General features: G+C 41.3%; 1 protein-coding gene across 13 annotated transcripts in view; it reads left to right on the top strand.

Moving 5' to 3' along the window:
• Positions 1-25,949, top strand: part of ABLIM1 (actin binding LIM protein 1) — a 217,201-nt gene that overhangs the window by 88,297 nt on the left and 102,955 nt on the right. For 12 of the 13 annotated variants that reach the window (XM_065639530.1, XM_065639517.1, XM_065639527.1 and 9 more), the window contains one exon: positions 17,580-17,714. In XM_065639530.1, coding sequence (XP_065495602.1) covers positions 17,580-17,714 — 135 coding nt within the window. Of the gene's footprint in view, positions 1-204; positions 636-17,579; positions 17,715-25,949 lie in introns of those variants that run through there. The other variant, XM_065639520.1, reaches the window with a different exon arrangement.

The following is a 25,949-nucleotide window of genomic DNA, read 5'->3' on the forward strand; positions in this document are numbered from 1 at the left end:
TGGGCATTTGGTAACAGCTCTAAAGTAAAACCAGGAGTGGATGAGCAGTGCTCACCATAGAAAAGCCACCGTACCCAGCCTGCCTCAGCACTTGTTCATCTTGGGTTTCCCCTCTTGATCCTGGCTCAGCTCGAGTAAATAAAATAATAGGAAGCTCCTAAATACCACTTTACGTTTCTCTGTGTGTTTGAACAGCTCTCCTGTTCTCTCTCGCATCTTCTCACTCGCGGTTTTTCGCAGATTGCCTTGGCAGCCCCGCTCGGCGAGGGCAGAGGAATGCAAGGTGGTGTCAGGGGCTGGAAATGAGGGACGGTGGAATTCCGCGTTTGTTCCACGGCAGCGGCTGGGGCTGGTTGTTCAGCACAAGGGGCAGAGTCCACAGGCAGGGTAGGAGCTGCCATTAGACCACAGGGGAAGAAGGTGAGAGGCACAAGAAGAAAAGACAGTGACAAGCTGAGCAGATCTTGTGGGAAATCTGACCAAGGAATATAATTATCTGGAATAAGCTGCCTTTTTTTTTTTAAAATCCACCTCAGCCACACGCTGCTGGAAGAGAGATTGTGTTTAAATTACTTCAGTTAATTCTTGCTGCTTCCACTACGAAGAAAATTTGTTTGCCATGGTGAAAGAAAAAGGTAATTCTGTTTATTGATAGACTGGAGTAGAAACAACATAATGTGCCAGCCATAATCACCTCAGGTTTAAACCTTCAGAATTTGAAATGAATCATGCTTTGATTGACAGTTGCTGTTTTCTTTTCTGTTAAAGTGATGTGCCAAAACCTGCAGTGGATTGCATTGATTATCTTTGTACCTGTTTTAATAAGGGTAGAATCTGGAACACACCTAATTTAGAGTGTTTGCACAGCTGGGGTCCTTCTATGTGTATGTGTAATGTGTAATTTTCTTTTTTTTCATGTCATTTAACCCAAGTTTGTTGACTGTTTTTTACCTCTGTTTGCTGCAGTTCAAAGAGCTGTGGCCACCAAAGCAGTTAGCTTAAAATTTTAAAGACAAACACTGATATATTTAGTAAGCTTGAATTGAGAGGGTGTTATTTTACCTTTTAGTGAAAATATTGATTATATGAGATTTTTGCTTAATGTTTGAATTTTGCAGCAGTAAATTAGTGATCAGTTTCAGTTCCCTATAAATAATATTTTAAGCCTCCTGCTGAAGCATTTACTAGTCAAAGAATTTAGAAATGGTTGTGGGGTCTTTCCCTGCCGTAATAGTGATCTGCATGATTTATTGCATTGTGAAGATGTGAATTGTGTTCTGAATTGTATTTGAGTAGTGGATTGGATGTGATTTTGGAGCATGATGTTATCACAGACCTAATCTCTTTTTGTGAAGAGGAGGATCTGTGTTCTTTGCTTCTGAGGACTCTGTAAAAGATAATATGGGATAAATTCAAACTAGGGAAGAAACAGATGCGAAAAGTAGTAATGTGGAGCAAGAGTGAGCGGTTTTTCAACTCTAAACACCCACGTTAAGGTTCTTTTTAATGCTGTAAATTGAATAAATTGAGTGAATTTAGCTTCATAGATGTTTAAATTGAAGAGAGCAGGACAAATGAATGCCTCGTTAGCCTGTCGTAGTGTGTCAGATGTATCGAGAGAGTTATAGGCATAACCATTATACGGTCTACCCATAATTTTTCTTGATGAAAAGCAGTGGCCCAGCATAAATAGTATTGACTACATAGCAGATTTGAGATCTATTGCTTCAGATTTACAGGATCATTTTTATAATGTCAGTGGTGAACTGTTGACCTGCTACCAGGATCAGAAAGCCATATGAGAGATGATTTAAGTGGCAGTTTCACCCCAAATCCTTGAAACTGCAGGTTTCAGAATCATTTGAATCAACTATGCCACTCCTCATAAAAGTGTATTATCATTCAACTTATCATAATTGTTGCTTGTTTTCTAAGATACATTTTTAAATTAGGCGGCTGATTTCCTTGAACTGGACATAAAACGTGTCATCTTTTTAGCCGTGTGTTCAGTTTTGATCCTTCGGTCTGTCCGTGCTCCCCACCCAGCTGATGCTCAGTTTGTTGGGCTCCCTGTGTGACGTGGGGCTCTACCTCAGCACTACTCTGTAAATACAATTTTAGCATCTTACACCGTGAAAGGTGTCATATACCTGCAATGAAATTAAAACGAACCTGTTGTTTTTATAAAAAATGCAAGGGAGAAAACCTCCTATAAGAGTGGGGAAAAATTGACAGTAGATGGTTGAAAATATGCAAAAGACTTGTATTCAAATTGCTTCCTTTCCCCCTCCCCACAAAGTTTAATACGTTATTTACAACGACTACTAATATTGATGTTGACTATAACTTTTTTCCTGTTCACACAGATAATAGACTAAAATAACTAAATGCTGTCTTTAATTTTGTTGTATGATTACTGACATTTTGTATCTCATGGCTGCAGAGTTATCTGTTTAGTATTTTTTCTTTTCTACCTTATTACTTTCAAATAATATCTCCAGATATTTTTTGTTATTTATTTTGTTTCTTCCTTGCCTTTTTTTTGTCTTTTTCTTTTTGTTTTCCCCCCTCTGCTTTAGTCAGAAGGTCAGGAGTTATTGCTGCTTTCAAGCTGCTCCAAACACCGCTCTCTCGAGTGATGCTCTTGCAAAGTGCAGCGGGTTCCCTCCCTCTCAGCCACGGCTTCGATTGCTGTTTGAACAAGCTGCAAACACGTTCAGTCCAGTCTCGCTTCATAAACATGTTAACTGGGCACTAGAGGGGCTGGTTTCAGCTAGAAAAATACAATTCCAGTTCACTGAAGTGCGAAATGGTTAGTAACAGTTTTTAGCAAATTAGCATGCTTCATTATGCTCATATTGTTGAAAGATTTCGGTGTCTGCCTGGTTGGTTCATACACAAAAAAAATCCTGAGGCCAGGGTGTTTTCTGCTGACGCCAAATGGCGCTTCCTAAATTATGTCTGACTGATATCCCATTTTCATGTCTCTGACTGTGTACTTATCTATTCCCAATTATGAGCCTGTATTATCTTATTCCTCGGCGATGTTATTGCCACTGTGTTGCATCCAAGGGCAACTTTCTCTCTTTATATCCTTAAACAGAAAGAAAGTTTAGATATGCACATGCGTGTCTTGCTTCTCTCTTCTGCAATTTAAAACCCATATTGAATAATCTATGTTATTAGTGCTTTGATGTTGAGGTCCGTGTGTGAGTTGTGAGCCTGCTAGCCATGTTGCTGGGTGATAAGTGTTGTAGCTTCATTTTTACCTCCATTAGTTCACATAAGCTGAGGATTTAGCCCCGGTTCTTGATTCCTTGACCAGTTGATAAAAAGACCGTCCAGCATTCACCTGCTAGTCTGTGAAAACATACTGGGAATCAGCTTTGAACCCGGTGAGATCTCAGATTGGGTCATGTCTGGCCAAACCTATGGAAGTGGATTAGTATCTCTTCATGCCACACTTCTCCATGCTTGGAAGGATAAGAGAAGAGGAAGGGTTGAAGATTTTTTTTGATTAAGGAAGCAGGTACAGAGGCTTTATGATTTCGGTTCTTCGCATGCTGATTCTCTTGGAGGGTACGTGCTGGCACCTACTGGGTACCAAGTTGCAGTAAACTAGATCGTGTTTCCATGTTCTCGCTGTCTCTGTGGGTGTTCAGTTGGTGCTGGCCTTCCCAGTAAGCAACACAGAAAATGAACTTCACCAAAATGTTAACTGCGTTTCCTGTATATTTTGCCCTATGGTCTAGTTCAGTCTTGCAGAGCAATTTAGTTCTCTGCTGGTTTTATTTCATGCTTTCGGTAAAGCAAAGATGCTGATACCCTGTAAGGTTATGACCAAGAGGGCTGGTTTTGTGCTTGCAGTAGCTCCAGTCTTGTCTGTTCTTCCATTCGGATATCCCGAGAGCTGTGAGCCTCCAAAGCAGCTTTTAGTCTAACTTTTCCTTTTGTTGTGAACAGAACTGCTTTAGATGGGGTTATCCCCAAAAGGCATGCAGATGTTACCTGTGTGTTAATTCAGAGGTGTTCTCTATCTGGAACACCATCTCTCCAGTGCTCTATTTGCAGTCTCAACATTTATTCCCAATGTGAATCAAGAAAATGTTGAATAATGGACTTTGACTCCTGACGCTGTCTCAGCGTCATGGTTGTTAATGAAACATAGTCTTGATCTGAACTCATGACTTTGGAACTTTTAACCCTGGGTGACCTGGGAAAGTCTCCAAGTTTGTTGCTTTTGGAGCACATGGCACGATTATGCAATCCACGTTGGCAGGGGCAGGACTAGGGTGTTTTATTTTCTTTTTGCTTCGGGGGTTTACTTAGTTTTAAATTTAGTTCTGCTTGACAATTTGCTTTTGGGGCTGGACATTTGGGGTTTTGTTTTGGTTAAGTCAATGTGCTACCTTGTACAAGCCGCAGAAAAGGCATTTTATAAATATGCAGAGTAGCAGATGTTAAAACATACTCTCGTAGTTAAAGTACTAAACTACAGAACAGTTCTGTGTTAGAGACTCGTAAGGTGACCTTGGGGAAGTAATTTGATCTCTCCTTGTGTTAATCTGTAAAATGAGGATAAGAACATTCCGTTTGTCTGCTTGATTATTTGAATCAAGTCTTTGGACCAGAGAGTTTCTTTTACTTTGTTTCACAGCTGTGACAAGGAAATCTTAGTCGTGGAATTTAACCGCTTCCATTTCTTTAAAAAAAACCAAACCAACAAAAAACCCCCAAACAAACAAACACAAAACCCAAACAAAAAACAACAAAAACCCCCACAATAAAATCCAGTGGTATGTGAATATCTTCTAAATTATCTTTTTATTTTTTAAAGACGAAACAACTTGAAAGGAATTACATTTTTTTACTGGAAAATTTATGATGTTGCTTGTCCTGTACTTTCTTTTTCTAAATGTATTTTTAATATTAGGTTTCAAGTTGCAGTTCTGGTGTGCAGTGTTCATACTGAGAGAAACAAAAATACCCAAAGAGATGCCAGCTCAGGCACTGCATGTTTGTTAGAGATTTTTATGGTTTTGTTTGTGGTTTTTTTTTTTTTTTTTTTTTAAATAGGACTTAGTTCACATGAGGGTACGAATATTCATATCCTAAGAGCTGGGCAAGCAGAGTGTGCAGTCCTGCCGTGCCTGAAGGCTTCTCTGTTTCCCAGTAGTGAAATTCCATACATTCCTTGCATCCCAGCTTCATGTTAGGAGCCAGCTCTCTGAAGGATATGATGGCAGCTATTTTATAGTGAGAAATGGGAGAACTTCTGCTGTTGATCTCACTGGAGAGGAGGGCTTAGTGGTTTTAGTCATTGAATTTGAGACCACAGAGTTCATGGGTTCAGACATGGGCAGAGGCAGTTAAACCGTTCCACCATCTGGAACTGTGAGTGTTGAGGGCCAAAAACCAGGTCTGAGTAGGCGAGGCTCAATCAATGTCATTTATTGGCAATGAAAAAACTTTTAATTACTGATTTGGGTGTTGAAAATAAAAGCAAGCAAACACACAGAGAAACACGTACTTCTTTCCTTACCCCTGCTTTGATGTCTCTCCCGCGCTGGCATTATCTCCTGTGTTTCCTCTGTTTTTCTGCATCCCTGCAGCTCTGGCATCTCTCCTGTGTCTCCTACCGAGTGTCTGTCTTTTCAATATTTACTGCCTTTTCTAATGTACATGTTTTCGCAGAGGTGCTATGTGCTCCTTTGGTTCTGTTTTGATGTGCAGTGGGTCCATTTTGTCCATTGCTGAGATGGTTGGAAGCAGCTGTGACCAGCACAGTGCGGTCCGTGACCACCTCCCACCCCGGTCCCCCCTGCAGCACCCTCGCTGCCGATCCCTGCTGAGTACAGAATCATAGAATTTTATGTTGAATACAATTGAGTACACTGCAAACTACATGGTTGGTTTTCTTGGAGGAGAATCCAAAAGGCAAGGCTTTTAAAGATAGAGTCTTGGCATAGTGAAGTTGTGCATGTTTAAAATACGTTAAGCTAGGGCAAAGAGATGTTTTTTTCCAGAGGGGAGTTAGGAAGATTGGTAGGAAAGAACTTGCAAGTTAGGATGATAATTTGGCCTGCTACTGTAGGAAAGTCGATTCTTTTTGTGGAAAAATTAATGCGTACCAGGGGAAAAGACAACCAAGTTCCACTAATCAAAATGCGCTGTGTCCTTTGGGCGGGAGAAACCAGAGAACAGGATTTCATTGTTTCTGGGGGCAATCCATAACTAATTTAAAAAGGATTATTTGTAACAGAGTTGGTTTTGCACCTAGAGAACAGTCAGTATCCCCAAAAGGATGATTAATCCTTGCCTTCGGTGAGCCTGGATAGCTTTCAGGCTCACTAGGGATCTGGCTGAGGAGAACTCTTAGGCATTGTCTTAAGCCTATTCTGTTCAGCAGAGTATCTTGTTGAGTCTAATTGAATCACTGGGATTTAAAGCTAAGTAACTGCTCCAGTGTTGTCTCAAAGTTGGACTCCATTTTTAGAGGCTTTGTGATATTTCTGCAGCGAAGTTGTGTATTTTATTAACAGCGGTCATTTTGTGGTGTTAGCTGCATTGAGAGAAATAATACTGGCTTTTATATGGACTTATCAAAAATGCTATAAACCCAGAAATGATAGATGCCTTGTGTAGCTCAGTTGTGTATGTTATCTGTTATTATATTCCATATGGACGTGAAAACAGAAGCAGGAATGTGGAGGAGTCTCCTCAAAACTGCAAAGTGAGGAGCAAGTGCTAAAATAAGGGTCAAACTGAGCAATGCCAGCTTTTCACAAGTGAAATGTTGCATTTCTGCGATATGAGAGCCTAATAGGCAGTGTCAACTGGAGAGCTCTCTAATTCCCAATGCTGTTAGCACCAGTTCAGTCTCACAGATGTCAGTGTGATCTGCATGGCAGTATTGTGGAACTTTGTCTTAGTTCATGATCTGGTGCAGCAGCAGAATCTTAAACTGATACCAAAATGAAGAAGTGATCCAAATACAAATGCAGCCTTGCGGAACAATGAGGGTTATCTTTTATTACTGCTGGGTCAAACAAGAGTCAATAAATGGCCTGAATGACTTGTTTGTTCAAAGAAGCAGTTGCATTTGCACTTTTTTTTTTTTCAATTCTTCAAAGGCACCTCGAAACAAGATTTGATGGATTTGAAGAGTGTCTGCTTGCTGTTCCACACATGAAGTGCTAGCCAGAGGAACAGGCTGTATTCAGTGCTGTATCGGTCGTTAGTGCTTTCTCTATGATAGTCGATTTACCAAACAGTGTTTGAAGCTGACAGACTTCCAGAAATAATTGACATCGAGGAATTGACTTCTACACTGCAAATTTTTGCGAGGTCTGGGTGCCAAGACGGGCAGCTAAGCCCAGGGCAGGCCTTCTGAAATCTCAGGTTTACCAGCTCTGTACGTTGCAAACCATCCTGGGAGTCAGGAGCCATGTGAAGAGTTATGTTGCTCCTTAATGTGCCTGTCTAGTTTTAGCCTGAGCTCAGTCAGAAGAAGAGATTGTAAGTGTGGGGGACAGAGCTTCTGTGGTTGAAAAGTGATGGCTGAGGACAGGTCTCTGCCAGGGTCTTCCACAACCCTTGGTGAGATTGCTGGTCGTACCTGAGGGGAGATTTTACTACAGATTCTGTTCCGAAAGATCTTTGACAGGCCTGTTTCTGTGCAGGCTTTCCCTTATTTTTCATACACGCATCAGACTGTAGCAATGATACATCACTATGAAGATACCAAAAGGTATCTGGGAGACCACTGTCTTAAATATGTCAGTGGTCCTCCTCAGGTAATCTGAGGGTAAACAGTGGGAGAATTGGTGTTTAAAATTAGCATTTTTATATTGACTTGCCTCAAAAGGGAATTTAGTTCCTTTTACTGTATGGAATGCTTTTGGCAGCCTCAAAAGAGGAAGCACAGGGGAACTCTGGTTAAGAGTGTGGTGCTGCTGACTAAAATCCCCATGTGGGCTGCTGTTAAGGTAGCTAAGACACCTTTTTGACATTTCAGTGCTGTTATGGGTAGCCAGCACTCATCAGTAAGCCAGAATTTCTGTGCTGTCTGGAAGAAGCAATTGCCTTTTCTGCTAATTTCAGCAACTTGCTTTCGTGCAGCCATGAGCATCCTTGAGGATTTGCAGTGTATAGTTTGACACTTCTGTTTACTTATTCATCGTTTTGAGTAAGATTTTGATACGGATATCAAGTGATGTGTATGAGATGGTTGCTCAGACTACTCTTAGGAGCTCTTGAATTTCTAACTACCCCTCTCCTATGTTAGAAAAAAAAAAACCCAACCAACCAACCAAAACAAAACCAAAAAACCCCTAAATACTCTTGAAATAGTGACTGAATCTTCTTGTATATGGCAGGTGTGTTGAAGGAATAACTCAAAATTATTTTACTACTTACAAGGCTGATAAGGAGTTTCTACGTGTTACAGGCTTTCAGATGTTAAGTATGAGAAACGTCTGCTTAGCAATGATCCTCCAACCCTTCAGTAAGGAGTTTTGAAAGATGAATTGATTATCTAGAAATACTGACCCTTAGTAAGTTGTTTGTACAAGTAAATGCAGAGAACTTTTGTGTGCGTGATGAAGATCACTAGGGACGTTCTCAGAACATGAGATAAGACGATCAGGGTTCGCTATCCTTTTATCACCCAATTTGTATCATGATCCATTTTGTGAAAAATTACTCTGTACTAGTGTAGAAATATGGCAGACTAAATTCACTTCGCTTCTTCCCTTTGGTTTGCGAACTGCTAATCAGTAATCCATCTGTTGACAATCATGTTGGGTAATGAAGTTTTTGATTCAAAGTGTGGCTTAGCTTAGTCAACATTTGTTTCAACATCATCTGTTTCACAGCACATCTTAGCTTGATGCATGCTTCGTTGTAACATTAGTGTCCTTTCATTACTGAAAATAGTTTTAAAACCATTTGTTGCTTTCCCTGTTTGAGGTTAAAACAACTCCTGATCATACTCAGTTAGCAAGTTGTTCATGACTCTGCTTTGAAAGGATTAAAGCTTTTCTTAAACAGTAATTGTCATATAAGAGATTTCACGTAACAAACATAAATTGAATGATTTTGTGAAGTTGTTTTGTTTTCTGCAGTATAAGTGATGCTATAGAATGTGCTTTTGTTCACCTGCCAAGTGACCAAAGGCAAACACGCGTGGACAGACATGGTGGAAGTTGTTGTTGCTCAGCAGATGAAGGATAGTGCTGCTGCTGCTTCAGAGAATGACGTGTCCTTCTAAATAGGCTCTGATGCTGTTGTGCCGAGAACAGCATCAATAGTGCTGCCACATTTTAACTGGATCGTGAGCTGAGTTAGCAATGAGGTGTGTTTGTACCTGACAAACTGAGGAATTGATCAGGGTCCTGATAGGTTTGAAGCAAGAGTAGAATATCCCAAGTGCCTATGCAGTCAGGCATAACCGCCCACTAAAAAACAGTGAGATTTATGCTTTGTCACTGTACAACTGAAAATTGTACACCAAAGCTACAGAAGATCAGAATCTGTGGTGTAATCTTCACTGAGTCCAGATAAGGTTATAACCATGTAAATGCAACCGAATTTTCTTAATCTCTCAATCGCTATCAAAATCGTGGCGAACTGGATCCGTCGAGCACCTTTATTTTAATCACAGAACAACCACAGGTCTATTCTAGCACGCAGACTTTTTGTGTATCTTGTAGAAGGTGATCACTTTTCAGACAGGATCAAGCAGGTGCTGGTGTTAAATACCTCCCTTAATTCTGAACCATTCAGATGCTTAAATCTTCATAAGGCTGAGGCTTTGGGCCCAGGTCTTGCAGGCTGGTTAGTGGGGAATTCTTTGTCGTATCAAAGCTCTAGATAAACGAAGAGGCTTGGGAGAAGGACAGGAAACATCAGGCAGAATAGAGAGAAGCATGTTTGCAGTTGTGTTCTTAAACTTTAAAACATGTATTTTTTTTCCTGCTGTGTTTTAAAGCTCATCATTTCCTAGCCTTTCTACATGTATGTATGCAGGTGGCACAAAGCTTTTTAATTTTCTTTGACACTTTACTCTCTGATCTTTTATTTCATTCTGTTACTTGCATCAGCTCTATCCTTGTGGCGTGCATGCTTACAAATATCTAGGAAAGTACTTAAATACTGGCTTGCTTATTTAAAAATAGTATATGTTTCATATCTTCTTTTTAAAACTTGATTTCTGGTTTTGAAATCTCTGCGCTCTATTTTAATGCAAATTAAGTGTTTGATATCTTTAATGACAACATTTTCTCAACTGCCTTTCTTATGAGCTACCCTAGCCTGTCATCCTAGTTTAACATTTTCCACTTGTTAATGTCTATATAACTTATTTTTCCTTTTAAAGATTTTTATTTCTCAAGATAGCAACGCACCCTGTTTCTAGGCTGGACTCGTGCCTTGTCCTCTGAGCATTTTGTGAAAATCTTTTAGTTGTTACAGTACCTGCCAAAGGGTGTGGGGGGATGTGGAGAGAATTGATGCAAATCTGTTAATTACTCTGAGTCAGCCTCACATCTGGCTGTGAGACGCTGTTTTGAGGATAGATAACTCTGGTGTACTTTATTCTAGCTGAAGAACTGAGGCTGAGAAGCGTGCATTATGGTGATAATTGAATAGGATATGTAAGAAAAGTGTCATTTTTTCTTAGGACTTCTCTTTGTTAAATAAGTACAGGATAAAACCAGAGACAGAGACCTGGGATATTAGTCATGATTTCTGGATCTAAACCAGAACAGATGCGGGCTGTGCTGTCCATCTTTACGTGGCTTTCTCACATCATCCAGCCTTCTTTCCTGCGTTGTCCTACTTGCTAAGCTTTAACTTTGATCCCACGAGCACCCCAAAGAAGGGAGTGTGAGCAGCTAGTGTGCTCTCACCTGTGTGTATGTGCCATGTATCACCGTGATCAGGGCACTTGCTTTTGCAGTGCCAAAGGAGATGCTGTCCCGCAATGTTCTCATGGCTGCTGGGGTCCCGTTTGCATCTGCTGGTTTCAGCAGCAGGCTGATTGTAAGGGGAAAATAACAATACTTCCATGGAAAATATCAGTAGACATTTAAAAACTATGGCAAATAACTACAAGTTTAAGATTTTTTTTCCTGCCCTTTTAAAAAATAGCTACTCTGGTTATATGTAGATGGCAAAAATAGTTTTAAGACAAATTGGCACTCTGTAGGAGTGATACAGATAAATTTACAAGGAGAGAGAGAGTTTTTAAACTGTTCTTCAAATGTGATTTGAATGGCAGTAGTATGAGCAAGCTACAGTCTAGGGTTTTGCCTTAGGCTTTTTCATACATGTGTGGGCATGCAGCTGACTAGTATCTCTCTATGGGAGTGCCTCTTTTTAGGATATCCTGGAATTCCTCAAGATCCCTGCCTGATACCTGTGGCTGCTTTATCTGTTCCTGACAGCTGGAGGTTTGATTTCGGTCTCAGTCGCTGTTTGGTCCCGTTAGCTGATAGGATTCTTGCAGATTGAAGATTCAAGAACTGAGTCTGCAGATAAGGAAAACGACACTGCGTTTTTCATCCCTTCTTTTTAGTAGGTATTTCAGTAACTCCTCAAGGCTTCACTGTGCTGAGATTTTACAAAAGAGGAATGTCTCGGGTAGCGTACGAACTATAGACAGGCTTTACAAACCAGAGGTTACAGACATTCACCTCTGCGAGAAAACACAAAGGATGGGAGAAAATTACTTTTTCTCCTTTCTTTACAAAGGGAGCATGGAAAAGAAGTGATAAGCCAGATCTGGTTCTTTAACTTGGTTCTCAGGTGTCTCTCTTGCACCTTTCATCCAGGAATAGCTTTTTCACAGCTGCTTGTCCTGGTCCCAGGGCCTGCCAGCCGCCCTCTGTCCTGTCCCCAGCAAGTGGCCGCCCAGCTGGAAGTATAGGACAGTCACTTGACAGTGTCCAGTTGTAAAACCTTCGAATTTTGAACTTCAAATCCTGTACGTTAATTTAAGAAAAGTGCTCCAAAACCATATCAGGTATTTTAGAGAGAGAAGGCAGGGAGCACTGCTGCCTGAAGGAAGATTTGGTTGCATTTCGTGCCTTGGCAATCTCTAGTACGGTTATCTTACCTTCATCCCTGGAAGCAGAAAGGAATGGGGAAATTTGAAGCAGGCTAGCACAAAACCACACAATAGTTTAATGCCATTAAATTTTTGCTTTATTTTTCCATCTTAGTAGCTCTGGTTTTGGCCAAAAAACACAGCAGCCAATTGAAAGTTAGCATTTCAGAGTGTGCTGTCTGTATTACGCCACTCTTCAAGATCTAAAGGACACAGCCGTGAAATCCTGAGTGTCCCCTTGCCTATGCTGCTGTGGGCACAGCACATTCTCGGTGCCACGCAAAAGCGCCCAGAGGTTGTGGAGCTACACACATCCTAGCATGAGGTTTGAAGTTACACCTGCTGCGACATGGTTAAAGTTGACTGAGTATAACTCCAAGCTTATCTGTGAAGGTAGGCACGCAAATGTGAAAACTACGAAAATTTACTTTTAAAAGAACAATAGCTTATATCCTTCTCGTGATTAAATTTAGAGGAAGCTGCTTTTTACTTCAATTTAGAGCAGAACTGAACCCAGCCTGTTTTGCTGTGACCTCTGCTTTGCAGCATACGCATAGCAAGGCGTTTCCCAGAAGCTTCTCTCTGGATTCCAGTACAAGGCTGAGTGTTCTGTGGCTCACAGCAGAGACATGGAGTCTTGCCAGCAGGAATCTGCAGCTGAGAGTCACTTAGCTTGAACCTTTGGTTTCCCAACAGTTCTGTGTTCAGGGAGAGGATCATCAATAAGGGAGGCTGCAGTATTTATTTTCCTGGTTTTCTTTTATTCAACAACCGTTACTGTTCAGGTAGTTGCTGTAATTTCCAGTTCAGAAGGGTTTGGTGCGAATACTGCGGTCTTTCTTCTAGCTGATGCAGCAAAACATGTAATAGGTATTAAACCTTTGTACAATGAGTTGTTCTACATAAAGAAGCATTGACAGGACGGTTTTGAACTTTGCACAGCAATTTTTCTTTCATTTTGCTCAGAAGGTGCTTTAGGTTTCTCATATGAACACTGGGTTGTTATTGGTCTTTTCTCTCCCTTTTTCTTTTTAGTTGTTTATTTTTCTTTGCAGATCTGGGATTATTTTGAGATGCTTTGATAAAATGCAGTAATGAGCACTCTCAAGCTGGTAGAGTTGCTTTGGATTTCCATCAATATAGTGCAGTTGCAAAATGTAATGAAATTGTGTGATTCACAATGGAACATAAGGAATGACAAAAATCATGGTGTTATGTCGATGGAGTGATGTTACCACAAAGCAATACTCCAATGACAAAGATTGTATTCCTCATAGAAGAAGGTACTATTGATTTCCACCCCCCCAATAAACAATGTAATCCAGACTTCACAGTTCTCCCAGTCAATAAATTGGATATTAAATGGGACACTGATTTGTCTTATTGGAAACCCAGATGAGCTAAAGAAAGCATTAATTATTAATTAATTATTCAGTTAAGCTGGTCTTGTAAGCAAGAGTGGAAGTCTCAGCCTAGCTGTTATTGAAAAGTTCTTCTTTACATGACTCACCTTTACATATCTTCTGTATGTTCGTTAATTAAAAAAAAAAATCTTTAGGCAGTACTCAATAGCATTGGAAGTTAAAACTGATATAAAGCAACCAGAAACTTTGGAAAAAGTTTTATCGATGATCTCTTGTAATTAGTCTCTGTACAATTGTGAAGACTGTGACAGCTATGCTTCTATAGGTACTGTGGCTTTCATAGTTACTCTTGAAAAGGAATAAAAATAAGACTAAAGATTCAAATAAATTGTTGTACCTGTTTGATATGAATGCGTGCTTCCAGCATCCCGTTGTTCAAGTGTAGGCACTGCACTAGTTTAACTACAGTTGGTTTAAAAAACCAGTTCACTTAGTAGCCTGGGTACTTTGATGGAATTACATTTGTTTGAAAGTAGATCTATTGTGTTAGAAGGTGCTTGCACCTTGCTGATATGATATGTTACACAAAAAGATGCATGCACCTTTTTATACAGGTTAGGGTAAACTGGTATGATCACATCTTGACTTAATCTGGCATGATCTGTATGTGGACAAGTATCAGTTCACCGCAGTATACTGGAACTGGTAAATACTTGACTTGTGTTTATTATGTTACCCACACAGTACATATGTATTTTATGATATGATGACAATTGTGAGCCCCGATGCTGAACCAAGAATTCGTTGCTCTGGTAGCATCTCTCCCTCAAAAAGCTATTGATTTATGTTCTTTTAATTTGGAAGATAGTTGTGATAATATATTTGGATTTGAAACTTTCATCAAGGTAACGCAGCTCCTCAAGTTAGTGTTGGTCCACTCATGCACTTTCCAATGAATGGCCCTTCCAGAATTACAGCAGATGTGGAACGTGTAACCTATCAGGACTGACTTACTGTCTTGGGTACTTGTGATTCCTTCCATCCCAGTGCCTGGGAGCCTTGTTCTCTGTGTTCCCTCTCACAGCAGGGTAAGGCTGACAGTGCTGTTACACCTGATTTACAGTCAGGGACACTCAAGACACAGAGAAAAACGTTCAGATAACCTGATTTTAAGCTGACAGGTTACAGGCTCAGAGACTGAGCTGAACGTCACCGTCTGGCTGTAGTCCTTTAGAGCTAAGGGCATGCCATCCGAAGAGCCCAGAGATTGTGGAGCAGGGGTTGGAACCTGAGTTATCCAGATCCTAAATTAACATCCTGTCACTAATTATACTGTGTGGAGTCTGTTATTGTCTTAGTCACGATACAGAGCTGCCCTATTGCACCATTGCTGCTGGTGCACGATGCCCGAGGATCTATCCTCTAGTGTGCAGCTGATGTGGGGAAGGGTTGGTGCGGGCAGAGCCCAGAAAGTTACTTTCTCAAGATATGAAGTCCCTGTAAGGAAATGAGCCTAATTCGGAGTTTTCAGACCCAAAGCAGTGCACAGTTTACATGTCCAGTAGGCTGGCTGGACTTCAGTCAGAAACATTTAAATAAACTGCTTGTGAAGGTATTTCTTTTTCTTTAATTCCCCATTCTGTCCTCCCTGGTATCCATGAAGGGCCAGCTCTGCCACTGAGAAGCCCGGTGTGTATTGCAAATATCCAAAGGAAAAAGATTGCAAGCAATTCCTTGCAGAAGAACAGAATTCAACTACTCAGTCTTGACCTACAATGCCAAATTGAAGCCAGTGAGACAAGCACCATAATTAGCTTCCGTTAAGAGACCAGTCTGGAAAGAGCAGTATTTGTATTCATTTAAATGGCTTTAAAGGCAGAACTGGAAAGAACTTGCATCTTTGGACCAGACTTGAAAACGTTTGTTTGCTCTGTAGTAAAGAGCAAGAACTTGTGTTTCAGATCAAGAACAGAAGATGTGGAACCTGGCATGCAGAATATGTTAGTGTCCTCCACCTGTGAGTTTGAGAGAGCAGAATGTTGCAGGTACAGATTTCACACTTCACCATATAAGTCCTAAGAGAATGTTTGCCCAAATCCTTGATCCAGTTCCTCATTTGAGCAACTTTAAAAATTCTGTTACCTTTTCTTCAGCTGGCATCAGGCCCATCTCAGGCTGTCTGGATCAGAGGGGGGATTTTTCCTTGTAATAGTTTAATTTGCTACCATTTGTCTCTGTGCTTGTCTCTTATTTTCTTTCTTTCTCATTGCATAAACGATGTGTTTCCTTGGTTACAAGTTAATAGTTAATAGTCCTGTTTGGAAGAAAAATAGCTTCCACTCCAGAAATATGATGGCATTGCAGACTATTAGATGAGGTTCACTCAAGTCAAGGCATTCACTGTGCTCTTATTTAAATGGAGCTGCTAATTGAAATACTGCTTCGCGTTGCCAACTGCATTCTGTTCACCAGTATGGACTGAATAACCGCTCAAGGGAGATTGCAATGAAACTACCTTAAGCTTGAGTAGAAAAATGCAACTATTTTCTTTGAAGGCTGCAGTGTGTGGGGGGTGAAGAATCAAACAGCAGCTGCCCTATTAGTTTGGCTAGACTTGCAGCAGAAATTATTGCTTGGGATTTTTGTAATCCTCTATTCCTGTTACTCCTGTAATCACATATTAGGCTTTTCTATCATTAATCTTGTATTGATATAATGCAGAATTTCTTCACTAAGGCATTTATAGAGGACAGTATAATATAGAAGAACTTCATTAAGTGATGGGGTTTTTTCCCTAGAAATTCATTGAGGAAGGGGAGGAAACTGATGCAGTAAATATGAACAAGGTATCCGTTACGTTGCTGAATATGCAGTAACCTGAAAAAGAGTATAATCCTGGCTAGGTACATGTCAGGAATTGATCAGGAAAAGAAAAGATCTGCAGCAAACACCAAGATAAAAATAATAAAGATGATTCCCAGTGACAGTGAGAATGATGTAGGTGTAACAGCACTCAGTCCTTTGCAGGACAGGAATGGCATAAAGACAGAGATACGTTTTCTCTGAAACATTCTGACCAGCATCGCTCGTTTGAGAACAGTATTACAAGGCGGACAACTTTCTACTGCTAGAATGGGATGTGGGAGGGAGATTTCAAGGAACATAGTTTTGTTTGGGAATGTTCTGGGTAATGCTTTCCGTTTCAAACAGTACAGTTGAGACTCAGTCTTGCTCCAGCTTACGTCTCTGGATTTCTGTTCGGGCCCCAAGCTGCTACAGGACACATCTGAAGAACAAGTTAAACATTTTTTACAGAAGCCAAATGGGTAGCAATAAAACTTTTATTACAACAATGAAGTACACAATAAAGCTGACACAAACCTTTCCTGTTCCCCTCCAAGCTCTGCTCAGGGCTCTGGGGCAGCTGATCAATTACCGGTACCTGGAATTTTGTCTCCCTGACTATATTGCAGATGCTTTGATTATTTCTGTTTATTCATAATGTCTCTAATTTGCATGCAGAGGGACATTTTTGCTAGAAACAAATAACATTGGCTTCTCTTCAGATGTGCTTTCTGTGTTTTAGGTATGTGCTGTAGCAAAATGGAGATGTTTGTAGTTTCTATTTAATATGGTCATTTGCATGCAAACTCAGGCTGCGTGGTTCATCTGGTTTCCCAAAACATGATTTGTAATTGCATTCTATTAATTCTTTTTGCTTGGATTGTATTATTTCTTGGATTAAAATAGCCCAGTTCTTGTTGCCTTGGGTGCTCATTGAGTGGTTTGCACACACTCAGGTTCTTGGAAAGGAAAGCTCAGGCATTCTGAAACACTTTGTGGCACTGAAACTGTGGAGGGAATTTTTCCCCATCTTTCCATGGCAGCCTCTGTGGAAAGAGGTAGTAGTTGATGTGAATGACTTAAGTTACTGGTTTAGGAGAAGATTATATTTTTAATAAAATGATGGTTACTTTTTAGATGAGCATAAAATGTGAATAGATACATTTGTTTTGTGATGAAATGTGTCTGAGAATGCAAATTTAAGTACAGGAGGAAATCTTATTTTTTTGTCTGGGTTTAAATCATGTGTGTTTGTTTTACAGTGGCCCATCCTCAGGAGCCTCACCACCCCTCCGAAAAGCCGGTCATCCACTGCCACAAATGCGGGGAGCCATGTAAAGGTGAAGTCCTCCGTGTTCAGGCCAGACACTTTCACATCAAATGCTTCACCTGCAAAGGTAAGACCTTGATATACAGCTGTTAGAAATGAGTCAATTTCTGCAAATGTACCTTGAACCAGTGGTGAGAGGTCACGCTTCCTGCGATCGGCCAATTACAGGATATTCTCGTTGCTTAGTATCTGAAGAATTTGTGCATGGAGAGGGTAAAGAATGGGGGTGAAATGGCTGAATCACACATGTACAAGCAGCAAGGTGATCAGTTCCACACAGCACAAATTCAGTATGCAAACATCTATGATTTAATTGAAAAGGAAGATTATATGAGACATTATTTTATCAGGGGGGTGGGAGAATAAATTTGCCACCACTAGAAGACTCAAAATAGCACATTCTGCTCTGAATATGGGTTCATTCTTTTTATTTTCTACTGTTCATTGAGTGCAAACTACGCAATAGATAATTATACCTGAAAGAGATGGAAAAAAAAAAAAAAGCCTTAGCTCTTTTTAATATTGTTTTCAATTTTATTTACTTTGTACAGTTCTATGTAGACAATTTCTCATATTTCCCAAATAGTGAGTTAGGCCGTAATTAGACTCTGGTTGCTTTGGTGATGTGTGTGTGTGTGTGTTTTCCTGTTTATTTGGGAAACAATGGAACAACACTAAACATCCAAGATGAAGTGCTTCATGGAGAGCCACAAAACATAGGAAGAGAAAGTATAGCCCTAGCTATACAGAAATCCAGTGTAAATAGTTGACTTGGTTTAAAATGTGTTGTATGTATTTCCTGTTATTTCCATATATGGGATGAGGGTATGTTTAGATTGTATAGTGTGATGAGGTGGAAAGGAATATGGCATAAGAATGCTTAAGAAAATTCTGTCTTTTTTAGTTTTTGCTCTAAGTGCTTTTTCAAAGATTTGGATAAATCCGGATTTTTTTTTTTTTTTTTTTTCACCATTAACAGCAACCACTGCTTCTCATTAGGGATAGTTATGAAAATTATGCTCCTTTTAACTGAATTGATTGCTGAAAATAAGTACATGTGTTCAAAAAAAACCCCACCAAAAAGCGCCTAATGGACACTGACATCTGAGAGAAACACGCAGGGAGGTCACTGAGGAGCATGTGCTGGGGTGAGGGGGGCTCAGCCCCACATTTTAGGAGAGGTGCCTTCAGTGAGCGAGCATTGCGGAGGGTGGTTACAGGAGGGAAAGGAGCGGGAGCCAAAGGATGTTTGCAGCAGCTGTGCTGACACTGTCACCCCCAGAAAAAGCTGAGCCGGACCTCTTAAGCTGAATGGCCAAAAAGATGTTCTTACTTTGCTTGCGGTTGGATTTTGACTAAGTTCTAGAAATAGTATGTGCACACTGTGTACGTGTGCATAACACATATTTGTGTGTATAAGCGTATACACACACCTGCTGGGGCCTCCCTTTAGCTGGGCCTCCAGTCTGTGGGCTGGGTCCCCTCTTCTGCTGTGTGGGGCTCCAGCTCTCTCTGGGTCTCCACTCTCTGGGCTGGCGTTCTCTGGGTACCCCGCACTTTTGGGCATCCCCAACTCTCTAGGTCTCCACCTCCACGGGATCTTATCCTCTGAGCCTCTCACTGCTTCAGGTGTCCCTGTGCGAGCCTCCCTCCCTTTCTGGCTCCCCCTCACTTGGTCTCCCATGGTTTTGGGGCTCCCTGACTCTCCGGGCCTCCCTCTCCACGGGCTGGGATTTTCTGGGACTCTCACTTTCATGGAAGCCTCCCTTTTTTTGGAGCCTCTTATGCTTGGAGACTCCACTTGTGAGCCCCCCGCTCTCTCTGAGGTTCATCGACTCTCTTGTTCTCAGCCTCTGAGGGCTTTGCCTCCCTGATCCTCCCAGTTGTCTGGGGGGCCTCCAACAATCTTGGGCCACCCCAACTCTATACAAGCCTCTGCTGTGTGAGCCTCCCACCTTTTACTGCCTTCCTGTGCCTTCGGACGTCCCGCTCTTTTTGGGCTCTGCTTCCCCCTGCTCCCCACACACACACTCTTCCACTGTGTGAGTCTCTCCCCTTCATTCTCTGTGCCTCTCCTTTCCTTTTGGCTTTGGCCTCATAATCTCAAGGACCTCCATGGTGTGGGCCTCTCCCACTAACCTGCCCTGCCCATCGCTGGGCCTCCGCTTTGAGCCTTGCCATCAGGTGTAAGTATCTCTGTGTTTCTATATTTGTATTTATACCTGCCTGAAAGCTGTAAGGAAGCTGCATGGCAGGCCCTCTGTGACCACAACAAGGGCTCGCTGTGGCTTTCTGTAAAAAAGAGGTTTAATGAAGCATTAAGTAATTGTAAAACTACTCTTCGTGAAGTCATCGCCTTTGAAGATGGGTGTTCTGAAGCAGGAGGCAATCCTGAACTCCTCCATACAGTTTCTGTTTAGTGAACAACAATACAGAGTTGGCTGAATTAAGTAACTCTCACCGCAGTACGTAGGATGAAAGGTGAAAATATGGAGAAATGTATCGGCCCACGTGGAACAAGGGAAGGGTTGCTCCTGCACAACCAGCGTCTGCTGCATTCAGTCCTAGCACAGCACAGTGTAAATACAGTGCAAGGACTTGAGCTGGACGTGGCAGAGCTGGTGGTAAAGGTGCTGGAGTAACTTACAGTAACTTAGTACCTAAAACAGAGTAGCAGAATTGACTTTTGCTTCCCTTACACCTAAGTTATCTTTTCTGAAAGTCCATGTCTAGCACATAATACTGCAGATCCAGACTTTGAAAAGTGCCTCAAGTCCAGTCCCTGAGTTTGTTGTATTTTTCATGTTCCAGGTGTGAATGGAATAGAACAGCAGTGTGATTACTGTAACTCTGGTCTTCTGCTTCATAAATAAATGGGACATAGCAGAACTTAGAAATATTTGTTTTCCTATGTTACAAAAGGTTGTGGTGTGTTGGTTTTTTTTTTTGAAAGTCACTTGAGTCATTTGCGTGCTGAAAAATTAATAGCTAGAGTCTAAGAAATTCTGTCTTTGTGTTAGTTGTGGCTTTTAGTTAAATACAACTAGATAGCTCAAAAAATCAACTTAACTTTCTTCTGGATATTCATGTTTTGTGTCTGTCAAACTAGAATGGTATCAGCCCATCATGGGCAGCAGAGAGGAGCACTGTCTGCACCATTCCTGAAAACTCTTGGGGTAATGCATATGTCTGTCTGTATTAGAGCTGCTTTATTTCAAGCAGTACTTGATGTCGTGTAATGCCGAAGCAGTTCAGAACCAGCAATAAGTGGTTTCTTTTACTCTTTCTGCCCGTAGTGAGTAACGGTCTCAATGTACAGCAGACCCTGCACAAGGCTATTTCCAGCAGCAGCTCCTTTGAGTCATGAGGGAGAATGGTAATTCAGGCCAGGCAGAAAGAAGTGTGCCAAGTACCCTCCTGATAGAGCAAGGGACAGAGGTAGCAGAGCTTTGGAATTGTTCTCCTGCTGAATGCACTAGATTAATCTTGTCATTTCTCCTTTCACTTGTTTTTTAGTTACTTACACACTGCTTTTGTGCTTTAACTATTCTGTTGCAAGGCTGGGTTTACTTGGATACTTTTTATTTTCTTCCCTAGGGCAATATCTAAACTCATTGTGGCTTCTGTTTGTGGAGATAATTCCAAGCTGATGACAGTTTGATATTCTGTAATATTATTGACCTCAAGACTGCTCGCATGATCACTAGAGAAGGAAGAGCTATAGAAATCTCTCTGATGGAAATGAAACTATGATTTTTATCAGTAGCTTGTTAAGGAAACTTTAAGCTCGTGGAAGGTGACTGGTTGTATGTGTTTACTTATTGTTTAGGAGAAAGGGGTGAGTGCGGCTTCTACCCATTTGTAGTATTTGCACATGCTGGTTTGAACTGAGAGAGCAGTGCTGAATCTTAGAGGCTTTTCTCTTGCTGTTTGTTCAGTCTGTGCCTTATTAGTTGCGTTTGTCAGCAAGTAAATGTCATCCTTTCGTTCATTTGTCTTTCACTGAGAGGAGGGAAAGTAGGGTGTGTGGGATGTTACTCCAAGTCCTATTATGAATCTTCTACCTGCTTGTTTATTCTTGGTGTCTCATATTTAAGTGAATGCACTCTTTTGTTTAAACCATATAGTTATTTGCTTTTATTGCATGTTGTCTGACCATATGGTTCACACAAGCGGGACACAGCTGTTCGAGTAAGCATTTTTTTTTTTCCTCTTAGTCTAATGAGTTTTTAATTTGACATGACTATGACTCTACAGGAGTTAGAGCTAGACATACAGAGTGTGGTGTTAGCCAGAGGAGATACTGGGATACTCCTGATACTGGGACTGGAATGCATCTGACATCCAAGGCACCTGTAAATGCAACTTTTTCCTTCCAGTTTAACAAAGCTTGCTCTTGAGAGTTCAACTCGTACATCTATGGTGTGTAAGACTTTAACAAGCACATACTTGTCTGACTGCTGTTGTACCTGCTGAAAATGCCCATAGGATTAGTCTTATAATCTAGTGAAGTTGTGGAAAAAATCCATTTCCTCATAAAGCTGTCACACTAGTTGTGTAGTAGCGGGGCTTCAGTGTGAACCTGTTCTTATTTTTGCTCTGTATGGGATTCCTTTTTTTTTTTTTGTCATTGTCATCCATGCTCTCAACTTTGTGGTTACATCGTACTGTGTTCAATAGGATTGTAACCCTGCTTCCCCAGGTTATGTCAGAGACGCACAGGCACTCCGTGTCCGTGGTGGCTGCTGCGCTGCAGGGACGTGGGCCTCCGCGCTGAGGCAGCCAGCGCAGGACATGCTCATGTGCCGTGTTACGTGATCAGACAATCGTCTTCTCCTGTAGTTTGGTGCTCTGTCCATCTCTGGAATCTTTCTCAGAAAAGAGTAACTGCCTCCTGATAAAGATGACAAGTAAAACCTCCATCGATTGACGTGTTCCCGTACCCCCGATAAGATGCAGGTAGCTGTAGCTCCCTGCCTGCGGAGAACCAAGTGTATACAGCTGGTTTGTCCTATCTGCCTGGCGAGGCCGGATAGTTCTATTTGTGGCTCCAGATAAGAGCTGATTAAAAGAAAAAAAAAAAAAAGGAAAAAGAGCTGAAAATGGCATGGCCTGTCCCCCAGAAGGTGAGGTGTGCCAGCCCCCCGATAGGCAAAGAATCTCCGGCAGTCGGCAGCTGACTCGGAGTGGCGTTAACAGGGGCTGATGGACGGGGCAGGGACAGGAGACGCTCAGGAGCGCAGCCCCAGGAGCTCTACTCGGAGCAGTTCTCTTTGGCTGGTTTATTGCAAAGTCACTTCCCTTGCAAAGGAGTTACACTGTTGTGTGTTACAGGTGCCAGTTTAATTGGATTCTGCATTATCTCCAGTTGTAATAAATAAGTCTTAATTTCTGTTTTTCCAGGAGTACTACTTTAACCACTCCAAATTGTTAATGGTTACCAGGCAATGGAAGCAGCAGGCTGAGAGGAGGACAGGTTTGATGAGGAGGCTGGAGGGAGAACAGACTGAGCTGGATAACTCCTTGTTTTACTTTTTGTCTTTAATAAGCATTAACACTAACAAGAATGAATTAGTAGCTTACAAAAAGTAAGAAGTTTTTCTTGTAAGAATCTATGTACATGAATAACTTTTGTGGAAGAACTAAGACTGTTCACTGCAATGGCTATTACATATGTAAATGTGTGTCGGATCAAGCCCTGAATTACAATGTGCACGAGCAGAGATCTGAATATCTCAAGTTGTCATCTGATACAAATGATTGTTTTCTGTTATTGTCAGTTGATTGTTCATTTTACCCTATTGCATATACTAGGAGAGGAAACTTTGAGGCTAGCAAAATTGCTATAAATAAGACTTTATTATTAAGCCTATGATTCATCTTCTGGGTTAGAGGGAAATGTTGGTTTCAATACAGTGTGTTGCTCAACAGAACCAGCTTTAAGCTTTCATAGTAACAATGTCAAAGTTTACATAGCTTGATTTTGGTACATGTAGAGATTGGTTGCTAACTTAACAAGGTAATGTAGAATTTGTGGTAGGAGTTTTTAAAAAAGTAGACAGTGTCCCTGTTCTTGATGTCAAATACAAATAGGAAAGCATAGTTTAGCTTCCGTATAGCAGCTTAAACCAAAACAAAACCCACAACAAAAAACCACCTCAGAAATAAGCAATCCTGCCATGAGAATATGGATGGTGTCTTAAAGTTTTCTAGTCCTCATTATGTGGCATATATGTCTGTAATTTGATTAGGCTGTGCCAGGTGGAAATGTTTCACTGTGTATGAATGTTTTACATGCTGTAGCACTATCAGATATCAAAAGTAAATTGCTAGCTAATATTCTTACTAATTATAAGGCCAAAGCCAAGTCTTGGCATACAGGAAGCATTCCACAAACCCAGAGTATCCCATGGAGAAGAAACTTACACCTTCTATTAAAACACTGCCCTAAGTGAGCATAAAGGAGCTTCTTAATTATGGAACAAATATGCTAATTTTCCTCTTTTGAGTTAGATGTCTTTCAAGCTTATTTAGGAAAGCCCACATCAATATGTACTTCTTAGAATCCTTTGTAGTATGTGTAGGTTCCAGGCACGGGTCTGTTTCTTTTATGTGATGGCTTCTGCAAGGCTACATCATCTGTAGTTCAAGCGCTTGACTGGGAAGAAGGAGGGTTCCTAAGTTTAGATTTTGGGATGCTCTGTGATCTTTGACTTTGAACTGGATCTTCCTCCCATGAAGGACTGCGTAGAAGTTAGGGTCATGTAAGCAGACACTGTATCAACAGGCTGGAATGTGTTTTAAATCATTAGTTCTTTGACCTTTGATCTGTCATCAGATTCCTTCTGTGGCGGCAGGAGGAGGCTGTAAACTGGCTGCTGGGTAGTCTGTGCTATTAATAGTTCAGTGTCAGCAGATGGAAAGTTTAAATATGAGGACATTCTTGTAGTAGATACCCAGTGCGGTGTTTGAAAAGACCCTTACGTTTCCACAAATTCTTCCAAAAGAGAGACTGATCTATGGACACGGTAACGTTAACTGGTGGATAGAACGTGCTCCTTCCTGAGTGCTGGGAAATTATACGAGGTCCCTTGAAGCTCTGAATCACCGAACCAAAGAGCCTACTTTATATAAAAGCTCTCCAGGCTTGTAATTCTCTTTCAATACACCACGATTCTGCTTGCCAGATTGTGAACTCCCCTTTTCAGCTTGGTTATTGAAACAGCCTTTAACATTATTAAGTCTTTTGATTTTTCTCGAGAGTGTTTGTATCTTCATTTTTTTCCTAAACCTGAGTGTTTTGGCTTTCATGTAAAGAAAAGGGCATTTCTAGTCATTAAAATATAAAACATTGGTAAATATGAGCCTGAAATACTCTAACAGCAGAACACAAATATAAGGGACAGAAATGTTACAATATCATGGTTTGGATGGTCAAGAATTTGGGGATCTGACTCAAGATCTTGAAGGATTATGACTCTGCATCCTTTCTCCATGGTAGAAAGTCCCATGGAAGGGAATGAGGAGATGAAGATTTTAAGGGTGAAAATGAGAAGTACTTGTTGTTGAAGAGATTAGTACACAAATCAAGTGAAAAAATGAAAAGGGGGGCACGCTGTTGTCTGTGTGCACAGAGGGGCCCGATGAGAGACATGGAGAACATGTAAAAGGACAGGAAATCATGTTTGAACGGTTTAGAAAATCTAGGGAGCAGTGGGACTCTGCTCCTGGGAAGCTAATGGAGGTTAAAATTTCTCCCATGAGAGGAAATGGGATTCAGCTGTGAATTCCTGTGTTCGGGTAGTTTGATAGGAGAGCAAGCCTTGGTGTAGCTGTAGTTGCCCTTCCTACATTTGCATAGTTCAGCTGCTGTGTCCTGAAGCCTGTTCTTTTTCTTGCAGTGATTCCTGTTGGTATTTCACTTCAGGTTCAGGTAGGGCCTGGGAACTTTGCAAGACAGGCTGCAAGATCTTCCTAATGAAGAGAGACTGAGGGAGCCGGGTCTGTTCAGCCTGGAGAAGAGAAGCTGAGAGGGGATCTCATCAATGTTTATAAATATCTCCAGGGTGGGTGCCAAGAGGATGGACCAGACTCCTTTCAGTGGTGCCCAATGACAGGATGAGGGGCAACGGGCACAGACTGAAGCACAGGAGGTTCCATCTGAATATGAGGAGAAACTTCTTCACTGTGAGGTGCCAGAGCCCTGGTCCAGGCTGCCCAGAGAGGTTGTGGAGTCTCCTTCTCTGGAGACATTCAAACCCACCTGGACACGTTCCTGTGTGATCTGCTCTGGTCAACCTGC

The sequence above is a fragment of the Caloenas nicobarica genome, chromosome 7 (genome assembly GCF_036013445.1).
Source record: "Caloenas nicobarica isolate bCalNic1 chromosome 7, bCalNic1.hap1, whole genome shotgun sequence".
Taxonomy (NCBI): Eukaryota; Metazoa; Chordata; class Aves; order Columbiformes; family Columbidae; genus Caloenas; species Caloenas nicobarica.